The sequence below is a fragment of the Cannabis sativa genome, chromosome X, assembly GCF_029168945.1.
Source record: "Cannabis sativa cultivar Pink pepper isolate KNU-18-1 chromosome X, ASM2916894v1, whole genome shotgun sequence".
Taxonomy (NCBI): Eukaryota; Viridiplantae; Streptophyta; class Magnoliopsida; order Rosales; family Cannabaceae; genus Cannabis; species Cannabis sativa.
This window is the reverse complement of record NC_083610.1, coordinates 85,612,904-85,625,556: the sequence shown is the minus strand read 5'-3', so window position 1 is coordinate 85,625,556 and position 12,653 is coordinate 85,612,904. Positions and strand designations below refer to the sequence as shown.

The following is a 12,653-nucleotide window of genomic DNA, read 5'->3' as shown; positions in this document are numbered from 1 at the left end:
GCATATATTCAATAGAAATTGCATAAAGAAAGAAAAAGATAACTTGCTCACTGTTTGAAGCTTTCTGAATGTGCTTGGAGGGTTTCAGCGATGAAGATTCCAATAAAGTTTTCTTCGAACATTTGAGAATGAAGAAAGAAATTTTTGCTCTGGTTTTTTAAAAAATGAAATGGCTAAAAGAGTCCCACTGAAGCTTGAAACCCCTTTTATAGGCATGTGGGAGGGATAATTAATCCAAAATTTGAATTTTTTGGGTTTCTCCTAAAAATTGAACGTTAGAACTCATTGCAAATGGTATAGACGTCACACATGCAGTGTCGTGCAACCTCAATGCGTAATTTAAGGTACAACTTTCAAGATAGAATTAAATGTCCCAGACATCGAATAGATGCACGATCAAATCATGTCGGATCAAAGATGGAAACAAGACACACGTCACCCATTCGATCAGCTTTGTGGCCGAGGAAGTCCACATGCGACCATAAAGATTCCGCGTGGACTTGCAGGGAAAATGTTACCCAAATTTCTTGACAATGACATGGCATCTATCTAGGTGACACGCGGAGTACATTTCCTAACTTGGGCAGATAATTCTACTCTTAGTTAGTCGTACAGGAGGAATTGATTCTAAAGCTCACAGATAGAAGTTGTGATATCTGAGCAAAGTAAGAATGTATATCCGACCAGCTTCCATCACACAGGTTGTTTGCATGCATGGACCAGGAGATGCAAGTTAGTAATTTCAGAGATATATCTCAAATATCTCCAAGCTTGCAAGTCACAGCATAATTCCTAAATTCATGGGATAGATTTGTATCTTCAGAGAAGAAAGGCAATCAACCTAAGTTTCTTACTTCCTTATTGTAATTATGAAAGTTAAACTAGTTTTCCATTTTTTCTTATTGATTTAAGGAAACTAATTTCATGTAATTAATCCCTATAAATAGTGTTCTCATTTCACTATTCAGGGACACGATTTTATTCAAAGAAAAAACACTTAAGAGAAAAACTTTAATCAAAGAGTAAATTACTCAGAGATCATTGTAAGAGCTTTCAAGAGATATCAAGGCATTCTTGTTCATCTTCTCATAAGTCAATACAATCAAAGGGGAGTAGACTATTATCAACTATAAGGGGCCGAACATCTATAAATTCTAGTATTTTCTTTGCTTTATATTATTTATATTCTATTATTTAATTTATTCTCAATCACTTTAATTTGACTCATTATCGTTGGCTAAAAGCGAGGTCAACAAAGTTCAAGGGTTTAAATTCTAAACATTTAAAATATATTTTTTGAACATATACCAATAAAACTTATATCTAATGACTTAATCATTAAAGCCAACTTTTTCAGTATTATTTTTTCTTACTTTAGACTATATTTAATATCATAAAGTATAAGATTGTATCAATTTTAACATGTTATGCCACATAGAAAATAAAGTATGCCCTATCCCTTACAAAAAAAAGTACTTATAAAAAAATACGCACCCTCCTTTACAAAAAAAAGGCATGCCCCTCAATTTAAATTAAAATTTCTCTAAAATACTCATAAGAAAGTACTACTATATTAGAGACAAAAATAACAACCCTACTTGCTTAATTACTACCAACAAATATATATTCTTGGGTATTTTGGTACAAGATTTGGGCACGTTTGGAAAGCTAATATGAAATTGTAATTAGGTGCAATTGAAGGTTTACATAGTGTTACATTTATTTGACTACATAATTACACTGTAACTGTGTAATTAAAAGTAATTGAGAGACTTCAAACTCTCTAATTCTCATACACTCTCTAAAAACTTTTCATTTTAAATATTAAGTACTAAAATTAATATTATTATTTTCTTATGTAATTACTAACTATTTTGCAAAACAAGATATTAGAAATTCATAAGTAATTGACATCTCATATCTAAATACATCTTATATTTTAAAATATGATGTAATTATTATGCTGTGTGTTGACCTCAGATTTGACCAGCAGGCACCGGAGTCGTATTTATTACTGATGTTTACCTCGTGTTACACAATAAGAATAAAAAAGTAAAAGAGACACAAGATTTTATAGAGTATCGACCCCCTGAGTTAGCGGGTAATGATCTACTCTCCTTTGTATTAATACCAAAGATAGTACCACTCAGATCACAAGAGTTGTGGAATCTGAAGTGGCTATCAGAGAGAGAGAGAGAGAGAGAGAGAGAGAGAGAGAGAGAGAGAGAGAGAGAGAGAGAGAGAGAGAGAGAGAGAGAGAGAGAGAGAGAGAGAGAGAGAGAGAGAGAGAGAGAGAGAGAGAGAGAGAGAGAGAGAGAGAGAGTATGCCTATGGCGTATGAGAAAGAAGAGAAGAAAAAGTTGAGTTTTAGACTTAAAGTTTGAGAGCTTAGAGACTTAACACTTAGAGAATTAAGGTTAGGCTAATGCTCTTTATATAGTAGAGCTAACATGAAGATTAACCACTAATATCCCTTCAAAATAGGAAAATAAAGTCTTATTTACATAATTAAATAATAAACTTTAAATGAGTTAATTACCCCTCCAAAATAGAGAAGTAGCTGATATTTCCCCTATTTTTGAGTTGTTGAAGCTTAAATCGCAACTTAACTTGTTATCCATAGATGAAGGCTCTGACCGGCCATGCACTTGCCAGGTGTAGGCTGGCTGGCCCCACAAAGTTTGGAGGCTGGCCAGCCAACTCCCTTAGGATTACTGGTTCGTCATTTTTTATCCCTCTTAAGTATTCGGACCTTCCGTTAGTTGAAGTATTGAGTAGATGACTTGATCTTCTTATTGACGAGTTATACTCTTACGTGTCATTGATCTTGGCCACGTGAACATACCACGTCAAATGAATAAAAATTACGATAACAATGTGTAGTTACTAATCTAATAAGTATCCTTGCTAAATTTCACCATTCTTCGTTCCACTAAATTATTTGAATTGAAAATCTAATAAATGTTAGAGAGCCACTCACTAACTCTATACCTTTTTTTCTCTTTCCATATAAATATAAGAAAAAAGACATATAAGTAAAAAAAAATATATAAGTGAGATAAAAAATTAGAAAGAAAGAATAGAAAATGCATTTATTTATTGTGTGTGGTATATAAATAGAAAAAAATATATTTATTTATTGGTTTTAAATTACTAATATAGTATTTTTTTAATGTAAAAATAAGTTAGTAATATATATATTTTTATATATAAAATGTATCTATCTAACCATATTTTTATTGGTTTAAAGAATATAAAAATATTCTGTTAAATTTAATAGTGTTAGTAGGATTAGTTTTATAAATGTATATAAATATTAATATTATTTATTTTATATTAATTTAAATATTTTAGATTAATTATAATATATAAATATTAATATTAATATATTGTTTGTAGTATTATTATTTTTTATTGTTGTTTTTAATATTAGGAGTACGTTCAATTTTAATATTTTTAAACTTCATATTTATTTTTTCAAATTTTTCAAATTTTAAATGTTATTTTTTTTAAAAAAAATTAATAAATAATTTCTTTTTAATTTATAAATTTTAAAAATACAGTATTTTCCTTTGGGAAAAAAGATTGCAGACACCATTCAATAATTTTCTCTCCACGTTTTTTTTATACCAAATTTTAGTTTTACTTTTCTTACCTATAGTTTCTCTCCTTCTATTCTTTTTCTATACCGAACATTTTTATACAAATATATATTTAAAAAAAAATACAAAATGATTTTTAATTTTTTATATTATACATTTTTTTTTGAGTGTAAAAGTTATCAAATTCTTAATATATGTATTTAAAGAAAAGTCAGAAAAAAATATATTTGGTATTTTTCTCAGAAAATATATAAAGATATTATTATATTTCTTAATTACTTGGTACTCTATTAAAGAAAGAAATCATAAAGTAAGTTTTACACAATAAAATAGGAAAGCAAAGTCTCTACTAAAACTTCAAAATCTATGATATTAGTAATGTTTCCTTTCGGATTGTTGACATATAAATTAGATTCATTTCCCTAGCTGGTACGCAATTTATATCCCAATCTACAAATAAGTTACATAATATTTTTTTAAGGAGAGTTACATAATGTTTTAAAATTTTAAAAGAATATAAATTATAAAAGGTATGTATTACGAATTGATTAATGGTATAGGGTGGCACAGCTTTTGGAAAAGCTAAAAGCTGGTTTTTGAAAAAACTGTGATAAAAATATGTTTGACAAATTGTCAAAAAATAGCTTTTTGAAGAATTTTTGGAGAAGCTACAGCTAAAAGCTAAAGCTGTTCCGACCCAACTTTTAGAAAAAGTTGTTTTGATTAAAAGACTATAATAATTTTTTTTTGTACTAAAACCATATTTACTTCTTTATTACATATTAAAAAAATAAAAAAAATTAAAATAAACTAATTATAATAAAATAAATAATTATTAAATCTCTTATTTTTTAAAAAAATAATTTATATTTTATTTTAATATTAACAAACAACATCAACCTAGAATTTTTTTTATATACTTGAGTTTTTAATTTTTTTTTTACATTTGATAAAACATATTAAACAAATACTATAACTTATTTTTATCAAATGTATGTAAATTTATATTTGAAAAAAAAATATATAAAAAATAAAATATTATATAAAATAAGTTTTTACATATTTGTGATTATAATAAACTAGATTATAACATTATCATTATCATTATAATAGATCTTAACAACTCGCAGTACTTTAATCTACCAAACACTTTTGCTACAGCTGTTTTTTCTCACAGCACAACTACAGCTGTTTTTTCCCACAGTACAGCTGTGTCAAACTGGCCCATAATAGATAATGGGTTATCAATACAGGGAATATCCCTTTATAAAAAAAAATAAAAGAAAAAGGAATATGTCAAGTATAGAGGGCAATATTGAGAAAGAAATGGTTGGTTCATTTATGTAAAATAGGGTTAGCTTTAGGTAGGAGTAAGGGAGAAGGAGTTAAAAAGGAGGCTAATGGTAATGTTGCAATGCAACCCTAATTATGAAACTATTCATTATTCACCTCACCTACCCACATTAACAATTAACAATTAAATAACTCTGAAAATCACGTAAGTTCCCAACTTTCAACAATGAAACGCGTTTATCAATTATTATTATTATTATTAATTTTGTAAATAAAATAAAAGCATATGGATAATAAGAAATCCAAACAAATGAAAGCTGGCTATTGGTTTTGGCAGTGGCCAGTAAAAACTTCAAATCAAAATATAATATAAGGTCAAAGTAAGGTAACAACTGTGTCGTTTTGTCCACGTAGGCAATTTCCTCGTGCTGTCTGACCGGCTATTTCCGGTTTACTTACTTCTTTGCAGTTGGATATGCAATTGGGAAACTTGTATCTCTTCTTTCCCTATAAATAGAAACTGCTCTACTTATGTTCCTTTTTTTTCCTTTTTCTCCTCCTATTATATACTTATAAATACTTTTCTCAAAGCCGACTTTTCTCCAGCCAAGCCTGCCATTTTCCGATCACTCGCCGGATAATTTCTTCCTTCTTTCTCGCCATTCTCGCTCTCCTCTAAGGTCGAAGCTGTTCACTGTTTTTCTTCTTCTCTTTCTTCTCTGTAATCTAATCCTTTTGAAGTTTTCTTTGCGAAAAGCCACACAGATCTGCTTTCTGTTGATACAGATTTATTTTTTCTTTCTGATAAAAGTCTGATTTAGTCTGCTCCGGTTTCATTTTCATACTGGCTGATCTTGATCTACCATTATTGTATTATAATATCCTTTATAAAATTCTCAAGGTTAATTTCGTAATTCCGTCCAGAAAGTTTAGCCGTTCGATTATTTTTATTATTATTATTTTCAGATTCTGATTTTCCGGGTTTCTGAACTTTTCCTACAGATTTACTAAAACCATTCAGTAAATTATTTAATGATTTTAAACCCTTTTTCTTTTTAATTTTTTACTACACTGTTTTTGTTTTCATCTTAGTTGTTGTTGTTTTTTCTTTCCTATTTATTTATTTATTTTTTATTTTATCCATTTTAAGTTGAAAAGTTGACTTTTGAAATTACTCCAAAGTCTCCGGTGTTTAGAGAAGTTAATAGCTTTTTTTTTTTTTTTTTTTTTTATCTTCTTCTTTAATTTCTGTCAAAATAAAAATTACCCTAATTATTTTAATTTTGTACAAGAAGGAAAGTGGTAGTTGTTGTGTTTATTTAATTCTTTTATAATGAGAAGTTTGGTGCTTTTAAACGCTCAGATTTCGGTAGCGAGAGATTATTGGGAGAGACATGGATGGAGCCAACAGAGAAACGGGGCTAAGAAACGTGGGCTCTCATTGCTCCATCTCTGATATGGATGACTACGATCTCTCTCGGCTTCTCGACAAGCCCAGGATCAACATTGAAAGGAAGAGGTCTTTCGACGAGAGGTCACTCAGCGAGCTCTCTGTTGGTCTCGGCAAAATGGGATTGGACAACTTGGATAGCTCCTCACCTGGTTACCGCTCTGGTTTTGACACTCCGGCTTCCTCTGCTCGTAACTCCTTCGAGCCACATCCAATGGTGGCTGAGGCATGGGATGCCCTCCGCCGTTCTCTGGTCCACTTTCGTGACCAACCGGTTGGTACCATTGCTGCGTATGATCATGCTTCGGAGGAAGTTTTGAACTATGATCAGGTCTTCTCTCTGAACGATTTCTTTTACCTTACCTTTACAAATATTGTTTAGTTTGATGGTACTTTAAGATCCAATATAGCTATATAATTTCTGATGTGTATATAAAATTGGTTGAATTTGTTGTTTGAACATTAAAGACGCCCACTTTGACTGTACTAATCTGTAATAAAAAGAATTGTAAAGATACTAATGGATAATAGTTTGGGCAAGAATGTAAAGATATTGAATAAGGGAAAGTTGGTTTTTTTTTTTTAAAAAAAAAAAATTGCTATTCCTTTTACAGTCAATTAAGGATAGTAACATGGTCATACATTATGATATTTACATCTACAATATAATGAAAAAGGAAGTTAGCAAAAGCCTCCGTCCTTACAAGTTTTGTTGGTTATTATCAGGTTTTCGTACGTGATTTTGTACCAAGTGCTCTGGCTTTTCTAATGAATGGTGAACCAGAAATAGTGAAGAACTTTCTTTTGAAGACGCTGCAGCTTCAAGGGTGGGAGAAAAGAATTGACAGGTTCAAGCTTGGGAAAGGAGCTATGCCTGCTAGCTTTAAAGTTCTTCACGATCCTGTCCGGAAAACAGATACCATTGTTGCAGATTTTGGTGAGAGCGCAATTGGTAGAGTTGCTCCTGTTGACTCTGGTTTCTGGTGGATTATTCTGCTTCGTGCGTATACGAAGTCAACAGGGGATTTGACTCTGGCGGAAACACCTGAGTGTCAGAAGGGAATGAAGCTTATATTAACCCTTTGTCTGTCAGAGGGTTTTGATACTTTCCCAACTTTGCTTTGTGCTGATGGGTGCTCTATGATTGATAGAAGAATGGTAAGACTTCTCTTGCTTTTCCTTCTTTACCTGCTTTTCAATAAATCTGAATCATACTTGTTATGGTATTTGAGTTCAGGGCATAAATGATATTTTAGCAGCCACTTAACTTATATTATGCAGCTTAAAGTAGCATTTTTTTTTTCTTATTTTCGAAATGGAGCTTAAAGTAGCTTGAGTAGCTCCAAACTTTACCTTTTTTATTTTGTTCAGTGCCGACTATGGAATGACATTTATTTGAATTCATAATGGAATGCCATTTTTACCCATCGTCTTTGGAGGGATTGTTTTTATTTAAAATGTTGGTATGATGATTTCGCAGTTATAATAATGTATTTAAGTTGGAGTTTATTTGCATAGATTTAGCTGAATGAAATTTGAGTACAGAAGTTTCCATTTTGTACACTGATATTTGGATTAAGCATTAAGCATTAAGCCTGTCTTTGAAGGAGATCAATTAATAACTTTAATTAAGAAATTTCCTATTAGCTTCTCTATTCACTTTTGTTTTTCTACAATTTTAGGCTATAACTATATTTTTTTTGGATGTATCACCAATATATTTCTTTGTTCCGTAATCCCTTGCATTCTTGGTTATTTATAAATGAGATTTCTAGAAAAGCAGGTGATGTTTTTTTCGTGAAATTTTTAGAAGCCTTTTAATGGAGTGCAGGTCTCCTTTATTTAATTCTTTTTTTTTTAATATATATTTTCCGTTAAATTTATTTAACGCAAGGACAAATTTACGGTAAATGATTTTACAGATCTTGTATATAATGAATGAAATGGAAAGGTTCTTTCAACTTAAACTGATTGAAGTTAAGCAAAAGAGCTTAACCTGATTGATTAACTTAAGAGTTTCTCATTCTAATTTTCAATTCTGATGTATTTTAAGAGTGTTTATTTTGATGATGTGGGATTGTAAAGTAACATTTGCTTTTCCAAACACTAGTCTTTCCTTTTCGGCAATAACTCCATTTTAGTTTGCATTTTTCATATTGTCTTAAATCCAAACGCACAAGGGCTAAAGTTCTTTGTAATGGGTAGTCTTTATCTCTCTGGTCAAGGAAACACCTTTATTTATTATTGAGATCCTTATCTTTTAAGTTGTATGAAGAAACACATCTTATTCAAACTTGTGATAAATGAGTTGTTTTCTTTTGTATCAGGGCATTTATGGTTATCCTATTGAAATTCAAGCTCTCTTCTTTATGGCATTGAGATGTGCTTTGCAATTGCTTAAACATGACGCAGAAGGAAAAGAATGTATAGAGCGAATTGTTAAACGTTTGCATGCTCTTAGCTATCACATGAGAAGTTACTTCTGGCTTGATTTTCAACAACTAAATGACATATATCGTTACAAGACAGAGGAGTACTCACACACAGCAGTAAATAAGTTTAATGTGATCCCTGACTCAATCCCAGAATGGGTGTTTGACTTTATGCCGACTCGTGGAGGCTACTTCATTGGTAATGTCAGTCCAGCAAGGATGGATTTTCGTTGGTTCTGTTTAGGTAACTGTGTTGCCATTCTATCTTCTCTTGCTACTCCAGAGCAATCCATGGCTATCATGGATCTTATTGAAGCTCGTTGGGAAGAGTTGGTTGGTGAAATGCCTTTGAAAATAGCTTATCCTGCAATTGAAAGTCACGAGTGGCGAATTGTAACCGGTTGTGATCCAAAGAATACCAGATGGAGTTACCACAATGGTGGATCCTGGCCAGGTTTTACTTTTTACTTTCTTCAATTTTCCATTTCTTATAATTACAATTTTATTAGATAAAGCTTGTAGTTGTCACTGTGAAGACATGTCATTTAGTGTAGAAATCAGAACTGTGCATACCCTTAGTCTTGAAGATCTGTTTATAGTGAGAGATACATTTTAGGTTCAGTTATCTTGATAGTAATTGTGAATTCTTACTAATCAACTTCATAGACATACGATTTGGATATCACTTAAAACATAATAATATGGCTCAATTCTCTACTATTTATTCCATGTGGGATAATGTCCACAATACACGTACTACGTACTGTACTGCAAGCAATTATGCAAACGGAAATACCCTGTACCATTCATTTAAGAGAATAAATCTAACTTTTTGTTTTGTTTGTATTTTAAACTGTATGTCAAGGTTTTTACTTCATAATATTCTTTGTATACTCTATTAATTGCAACCCCTTTATCTTATGCTTTAACTGTGTATACTCTATTTTAAACATGATTCAAAGTTGAGCTTCATATATGTTTGTACTCGTAAAAACGTTTTTGCAATATCTTCTGTTTTTCATTTTGAGTGCAGTTCTGCTGTGGCTTCTGACGGCTGCTTGCATCAAAACCGGGCGTCCACAGATTGCAAGGAGAGCTATTGAGCTTGCTGAGAGCCGCTTACTAAAGGATGGCTGGCCAGAATATTATGACGGGAAGCTTGGTAGATATGTTGGTAAACAAGCGAGGAAACACCAAACATGGTCAATTGCTGGATATTTGGTGGCAAAGATGATGTTAGAGGATCCTTCTCACTTGGGGATGATCTCCTTAGAAGAGGACAAGCAGATGAAGCCTCTTATTAAGCGATCAAATTCTTGGAGTTTCTGAAAAACTCGAGGAAAGTTGAACAAATGGGGAAAAATGGAAGGTGAGCAATGTTTTTTTTCAATACAAAAAAGAGACTATTCTTTTGTGGCTTGTTCTTGTAGTAGATTTGGGATTTTGGTTTTGTGTACAACATCTGCTCAGACTACGTTTTTGCTCTAAAAATAAAAAGATACATTTGAGATACAACTTTCTTTACCCCCTGTTTAAAACTGTGGCTACAATCTGCAAGTGGGCATATTTTGCCTAATAAGTAATGGTTTTAGTCGAGCTTGTTTTGCTTGCTTTTGATACCAAAGACACTGATTTTATTTAATGATTTTTCGTACCAACTTTTCAATTACTCTACCTCAAATTCTTCTTTCAGCTTCTCATTTTTAACACTTTTTATATGACTCGATAATCATTTTTTGGTATGGTAATATTCAATTATTGATAAAAGGCTAATTAGTAATTTTTTTTCCCGAACTTTGACATGTACTTAATTATGTTCCCTGAACTTTTTTGGCCGTCAGAAAAACTAATCAGAAAAACTAATAATTAACAATTTTTAAAAAGCATTATTATTATGAGTTCTGTAATACATCCTTATGTGGGGTCGTTAACTTTTTTTTTCTCCTTTCAATAATAATTTTTATTGTAGTTATAGGGAATTCTTACAAATTCCCAATTTTAATAACAGATTATCGTGTCAAAAATAAAACTCAAAATTTATTTTTACGTGCATATAGAAATTAAGCCAAGAACAAGCTATTTAAACTCTATTTTCGATTTTATAAATTATTTAAAAGTTTTAAAAACCTTACCATCATCATTTCCTTTTTAAACGCCCCACGTTCAATCTATTTATCTATACATCAAAAAAAAATTATTATTATTAGGATGAATGGTGGGCAAGATAGGGGATTGGTTTTCAACTTATTAACTCATTATTTTTCCCTTAATTTTTAAGAATGGTATAATGCATATGTACATCATGTAAAAATGTTATACCTGTGTTGATGTCCTATTGATGTTCTACTGGTACCTCACGCCACTTTTATGCGCAGAAATATTATGGTGATCGTTTTTTGTAGCGCTTAATATAGTTATAGCAAACATTTTATACGATTTGGAAATGAATACTTTATAGCGTAAAAGATAGTCTTAAACAATTTGTTAGACGAAGTAGTTGTTTTAACACTAAATTATTTAGAATTTTTTAAAATATATATAGTTATATATGTTATAACTATAATAAATATCGTTATCAGAAAGAAAAAAACTATGTTATGTGATTTAAGCGCTCTTATAATCATTTTGTTGGTTTCTTTTAATTATTGAACATTTATATAGCCTACTTTTTATCCTTCTTTCTTTAACGTTTAAATTTTCAAAGCAAAAAATGTATTTATTTCTGTTTACTTTGTATGTGAATATATTTTCAATACTTTTGCAATCTCATTAATGTTAATTTTCGTAGAATACTATTTTTATTTCTGTTAACTTTGACGTATTTTGATGTATATTTAACAAGTTTTGACGTATTTTGACATATATTTAACAAGTTTTGACGTATTTTAGCCATTTGAGATGGGATACAGTGTCAACGACTGACTAAAATAGGGTAACTTTTGACGTAATTTTTGACTTAAAAACCGTCGAGATAGGGTAATTCATTATGTATGCTTAACTAATCTTGACATTTTAACTCCTGAGATAACTTATACTTAGTGGTTAATTACGACGACGCGCTTAAGCAAGAGAAATAATAATATATATATATTTTAATTTTACTTTAAATATGCTTGTATTTACGGTATTTACAAATACAAATTACAATGTAATATTATCTAATAAAATCCTATTAATTAAACAAAAGCTCATAATATATTATGTTAGAAAATAGTTGAAGTATGACAAACATTATATTTTCCAGCAAACAAAAAAACAAAAATATCCTAAGATTATATTGGCATATACTCAGTTAAGTAGTTGATTTATTATTCACGCACAATATTAACCTCATTTATTATATTTTCAATCTTACAATGACATTTACAATATCAAAATTAATATCAAATTTTATGTTAGTTTTTTGGTTATTCAAAATTGATCCAATTCGAATGCACAATAATAGGTTAAGTACTCACATATTTCAGAAGATATTTTTTGTAGTTTTCTGCCATAATTAAGTCTCTCATTAGCTCCCTTATGAAAAATCTCACAGGATGCTATCAAGTTGCCTAGCACCTTTCATATACATATATTAAATATCAATCTTTAATCTATAAAAGAAATGTTGAAATAAAATAATTTTCAATTTCAGCCTTATTACCTTAATTGGAAACAAAAGTTATGCTCTATACCTTTTCTCTCATACTATTCAAAGTATTATGTATGCCAAAATGCACTTAACAACAAAATGAGTTTTCAATTAAAAATTTTAATTCATGATTTATTAACTTTATAAGGTTTGTATATTAGATAAAGTTAAAATAAAATTAAGGCTAATTAGTAATTTTTTCCCCTGAACTTTGACATGTAGTAAATCGTGCCCCTTAAACTTTT

General features: G+C 30.3%; 1 protein-coding gene across 1 annotated transcript; it reads left to right on the top strand.

The window, feature by feature from the left end:
* Positions 1–5,386: 5,386 nt before the first annotated feature.
* On the top strand, positions 5,387–10,443 carry LOC115702345 (probable alkaline/neutral invertase D). The gene is made up of 5 exons (XM_030629808.2): positions 5,387–5,575; positions 6,259–6,676; positions 7,072–7,503; positions 8,673–9,231; positions 9,811–10,443. The coding sequence occupies exons 2-5, from the start codon at positions 6,290–6,292 to the stop codon at positions 10,104–10,106; spliced, it is 1,674 nt and encodes a 557-aa protein (XP_030485668.1). The 5' UTR covers positions 5,387–5,575; positions 6,259–6,289; the 3' UTR covers positions 10,107–10,443.
* The last annotated feature ends 2,210 nt before the right edge of the window (positions 10,444–12,653 follow it).

Bases quoted from the DNA above. Each gene is read 5' to 3' on its own strand.
- LOC115702345 (XM_030629808.2), top strand. From the start codon at position 6,290: ATGGATGGAGCCAACAGAGAAACGGGGCTAAGAAACGTGGGCTCTCAT. The intron at 7,504-8,672 runs GTAAGACTTCTC...CTTTTGTATCAG, and splicing joins CTATGATTGATAGAAGAATG to GGCATTTATGGTTATCCTAT. The intron at 9,232-9,810 runs GTTTTACTTTTT...TTTTGAGTGCAG, and splicing joins CAATGGTGGATCCTGGCCAG to TTCTGCTGTGGCTTCTGACG.